The 5,321-nt window shown below is 34.7% G+C and overlaps 1 protein-coding gene across 1 annotated transcript; it reads left to right on the top strand.

Annotated features, from left to right (window-relative positions):
* Nucleotides 1–1,584: 1,584 nt before the first annotated feature.
* Nucleotides 1,585–2,265, top strand: LOC140452687 (uncharacterized). The gene has a single exon (XM_072547007.1). It carries the CDS (start codon nucleotides 1,585–1,587, stop codon nucleotides 2,263–2,265), a length of 681 nt encoding a protein of 226 aa, XP_072403108.1.
* The last annotated feature ends 3,056 nt before the right edge of the window (nucleotides 2,266–5,321 follow it).

Genomic DNA, 5,321 nt, shown 5'->3' with positions numbered 1-5,321 from the left:
AAAACATAAATGATGTATCCTCTATATTTTACCGACTTACTAATACTGGTATTTTCCTTTGGACAATTGGTCTCATTTAGCATAATTAGAGCCGCTTCTTTGATTTTTCTCTTTTTACCATCCGTTTCTTTTATAGTCGGACAGATTTCAATTAAAGGTGACTCATTTACAAATTTAACTGAGAGCTAACGGCAACAATTCTAAATATCAGGAGAAAAATCTTACCGTGGTCGTTTTTATTGTGTATGCTTCGACAATGTAAATACCTAACTAAAATATACAAAATAATTTCATAACATTTGCCCACGTAACAATATAAATTGTGCATACCAGTTCGTTTTTCGAGCGTATAGTTGGACCAGTTTAGTTAAATATTTTAAAACATCGGTAAACTTATCAACATTTCGCTTGGCTATATATTTACGTCCTTGGAAAAAATAGTAATGAGATGACATATTTGATTCGTTTCACATTCTTATATGTCCATAGGTGGGGTGTGTTCTGTTTCTTGTGCATGTGACTTTCTTTTATATACAGTGATGAGTGCCTTAAGAACCGGCAAAATAACGCAAAACTAGCTTATGAGCTAGTTGACTTCAGTCCTAATATTACAAGTATGACGTCGAACATTAACATTTTTTAAATTTCGCATAAAGTAAAAACTGATTGAAGGCAATAAAGCAAATGTAAGTAAACAGTTTAATTAGTAGTAATTTGGTAATTAGTTCTGTGTTGACGAATACAGAATAACAAGCTATGATAATTCTGTATTGAGAAGAGTGTATTCGACGTCTCAAATCACAGTTTATTATTGATCATTACTTTAATTTTGGATAAAAACATAGTCAGACTTAAACTGTTTTTACTTACATTACGTGATACGTATTACTATGACTGAAGTCAACCAGCTCATAAGCTAACGTCTAAAGGTGGGAAACTTTCGATAGATCTAATGTAATGTAAAGTAAATTATAGGTTTATATCGATAATTTCTCACCTCTACTACTTTCATTTCTTTTTATTTCACAACGTATTATGTTTCCTATCTTTTGCGTTATTTTGCCGGTTCTTAAGGCACTCATCCCTGTATTTTTTAAATAAACTTTATTATTATTTATTTACTATTTATTAATTTTAAAATAGTTTTTGTGATAAGTAAACAACAAATACATAGCAGATTATTATGATTGATGTTTATTCTTTTTAGAGCATTAAGATGGATGGCGTAGCGGGTCCAAGTAATGTACAAAGAAAACGGAAGTTTATGTCGGTAGAAAAAAAGCAGATTGTCTGTAGAGTGTATGAAAATTGAAAAAGCACACTTCATACAGTAGAAGCTGTAGCTCAGTGTTCATTTTTAACGGGAGTATCCGTATCGACAATAGAACGCATTGTAGTGAAAAAAAGGTGACTGGGATTGTGCAAGCTCCAAAAGTACATTGTCGTGGTAGAAAAACAATTAATTTGGACGAGTATTAGAAAAATTTTGTACGCTCTACTATTCATTGTTTATTTTTTGAGAATAAAGCGCCAACCCTCGAATCCATTAGGACAAAGGTAATAGAAAATGGTCTGATTCCAAAAATGAGCAAACAGACGTTAAGGATAATAAAAGAAGATTTAAAATTTGTATATGCCAAAAGATTACGTAAATCTGTCTTAATGGAAAGAGAAGATATAGTCTCATGGCGACGAAGAGATCTTCGCTCTATTAGAGAGGTTCGTTCTGCCCACAAAAAGAATTACTATCTGGACGAAACGTGGGTAAATACTGGTCACACAGTATCTAAGATCTGGCAAGATACTACTATAACGAGTTATCGTCAAGCATTTGTGGATGGTTTATCAAGAGGGTTACGAGGACCAACGGGTAAAGGGCAACGACTGACTGTCGCCCATATAGGTAGTGAGAGTGGATTTTTAGAAGATAGTGCACTAATTTTTTTATCTAAGAAAACGGGGGATTACCATGAAGACATGGAAGCCCAACGTTTTGAAAAATGGTTTCAATCCCTTCTTTCACGAGTCGAGCCTAATTCGATAATAGTGATGGATAACGCTTCTTATCATAGCCGATTAGTAGAACATCTGCCAACTATGGCCACCAGAAAAGCAAATATGCAGAGTTGGTTAAGACAAAAAGGAATTCCATTTTCCGAGGACATGGTTAAGGCTGAGCTTATAAATGTAATTAGACACAATCCTTGTGAGGATTGTATTGTAAAATTATCAAAATTACTTAACATATTGACATTATTAATTTGATTTTCTTTTTCTTTCTGTCAAAACTTATTACTACGGTTTCCATGTCTCTTCTATTTTTTATATTTATTTTAGGTTAATTTGACAGAGGAAGTGTCTATGTTGATGAAAACATAGTTTCATAAACATCAAGTATCTTTGATATATTCCCTAGTAGTTACTCTTTCCATCTTATTTTGGGCTTTTAGATAATAATAGATCACCTAGTAGGATCTTAGAACGCTTAGTGAAACTATGATGGGACGTCGGCCAGTATAAAATCCAAGGAAGCACTAAATACACGAAGTAAGAACCGATGCTAAAGAGATACTGAGGGTGGATAACTGGAAGAGAGTAGCCAAGGAAAGGGGTGCTTAAAGGAGGATGCTGGGAGAGAACAGGGCCTGACGTGGGCTGTAGCGCCATAGGAGAGAGATTATATTATATGGAGAGTTATAGTATAGCACAGTAAACTGAATGATTTCTATATTAAAACCGTCATTAATAAAATAAATTTTATTGTGTGTAATAAATTATATATAAATATTATATTCATTTTATTTGCTTTTAACGGAACAAAAGCAAATTTTCTTACGGAACATAAAATATATGTAATTACTATTTAAATGGGAATAAGCAACAATTAAAGGTTAAAGTACGTTTATTGACGTTTTAATTTCCACTTCGGAAATCGTTCTCAAAATACAAACATTAGTAAATTAAACCAATTTTGTTTCTTTATTAAGAAAGAAATTAAAAAAGAAACAAAATTTGTTTAATTTACTAGTGTTTGTATTTTGAGAACGATTCCCGGAGTGGAAATTGAGACGTCAATAAACTTACTTCAACCTTTAATTATGGCTTATTACCATTTAAATAGTAATTACTTAAAATATCACAAGAAAATAGCTTCAGAACAATAATAAAATATATGAAATTACATAATTTACTTTTTAAGTGATTGAAATTAAATTTTAAAAATTGTTTGATGCCCATTGATCATTGCTTAATTACTAACCTTTCTTCTTATATGGCTTTTACTTTATCCGTCAAGACACACATAATAATTTAATAATTATATCGGTCTTAGATTTAATTTTTAGGTAATTACTTATGTATTTAAATAAATAATTAAAATTTTACTTTGGTATGCCCCTGCAAAGTTGATAAGGGAAATATTCTTTCGTCGCTTTAAATGCGATGTTGCTAAAAAATCGCCTTCAATTAAAAACTGTTTTATTATAGGACTATATTTGAGCCATTCAATTGAATCCTGAACAAATCCCCTTCGTTGGCTCAGTGAAGATGTTCGTTCAGTTGTAATGGAAACACCAAATAATAGTAGCAGAGTTTATTGTTGAGACGTACACTATGGGTGTTGACCCGGGATTACTTTGAGTAGAGACAGATGAAGTTGATCGTTGAAGACTATCAAGTTCGTTGAGTGAATATTGATTGAATGCTTTTCTAGGCAAGAGATATTAGTTTTATATAAACTTTAATTGGGTCAATATTTTGGCGGAGATTTGATATTGGACATACTGCGGAATCGGGAAATCTGGCCCAAGTGTCAATACTCAAAGTTTACATATAAGTATTACATAACATAGTAAAATTCAAACATGATAAATTATAAATAGTTTAAGAATAATCAATAATCTTCCAACCGTACCCTAGCTATCAATGTCCGACTCTATCTCTAGATTAAAATTAGGGCAATTGGATGAAAATGTGGAAAGTGGGATGTCAACTTGGGAAGTCGACGGTACATTGTTGTGCCGATTACTAACTAATACAGGCACTTCCTGTTCGTTAATCTGAGTTTGTGGATTCCCTGAACGACATAGTGGTGCAACAGGACGGTACTTCCATAACGTGAGTATCCCAATTATTACCATTATAGTAATGATCCCGGTGGCCACAAAATAATGCCAATTAGATTCGTGAATCGATCGCCACTGCGTATGCGTCATTTCTTGTTCCAGGCTCTCCTCCTCAAGTAACACATAACGTAGCTCTCCTCCTGATATGTCAAGGTAGGTGTTTAGAGGCGTGTTAAACTTGCGGGGTGTCCTCGCCACCAGTTGGGCCACGGAAGTGATTGGCGTCTTCAGGTAACTCGTCACTGCTCTGTCCACCCCACTGCTAGTGGGGAGTAATGTAATATTTTTCGTTTGGGCGATACATTTGGGTTAAAGCTTCAGGAATGTGACTCGTTCCAGTACTCTTTCGCTCCGATTTCCATCGCAAATAATGGATATGTGTATCGTGACTGGCGTGATAACTAGCCAGAGGTTGGGAGTACCCATCTTACTCCATTGAGCTGTCTGTATTGTCCTGGCTACCACTGGACATGTGCTATTCTTAGATAGCTCATAAATTTCTTCAAGTATGCAGTTTGGTTGGGTATCCACGTTTCTTATAGCCGTTGGTGAGCACGCTATCTGCGCCTTTGTCAACAGTAAGCACCTTTCTCTATCTTCCGCGGTCAATTCGAAGTAGTGCAGTGTGTTATAATCTACGACCAGTAGATTCCTTGGGGCGACAAATGTGCGCAACACCGACCCCTCAACGTTAAGTGGTATGGCCGTGACTTTGAGCATGCTGTACTTATTTTTCCCTGTCACTATGAAGTAGCCGATGACTGTTATATCTCTGTCGTCATGACTGACTTCTGTTTCTATAATGGGTTGTCGTCGTAATTCGACCCCTTGAGGCAGTATCTGCCCTGCTTTCCCTATTAATTTGGTCATTTCACCCGGTTTCTCTATATCAATGAAGTGTCTGTGGTTATAGTGAAGGTTTAATATTCCCTCGTAAAATTGAGTATATTCGTTTATGAAGTCCATAACTTGTAATGCTATCGTTTGTATTCGTAACGTGCTATATTCGGTTTCTAGTTTTTGTGCTTTGTCTTCTACTTCGTTAAGTCCTTTAGATATTTCTTGTAGACTTGTGATTAGTGCTTTGTTAAACTTGTTTATTTGCTCGTTTATCCTGTTCTCTGTGTGATTGATTGATGTTATTGTTTCTAACATTATCTTCGCCTGGTGCTGTGATCCCTTTATTAGCTCCTTTTG

Source organism: Diabrotica undecimpunctata, chromosome 11, assembly GCF_040954645.1.
Source record: "Diabrotica undecimpunctata isolate CICGRU chromosome 11, icDiaUnde3, whole genome shotgun sequence".
Taxonomy (NCBI): domain Eukaryota; kingdom Metazoa; phylum Arthropoda; class Insecta; order Coleoptera; family Chrysomelidae; genus Diabrotica; species Diabrotica undecimpunctata.
This window is presented reverse-complemented; position numbering and strand designations above follow the sequence as displayed.

Coding starts and splice junctions, on each gene's coding strand:
- LOC140452687 (XM_072547007.1), top strand. CDS start 1,585: ATGAGCAAACAGACGTTAAGGATAATAAAAGAAGATTTAAAATTTGTA.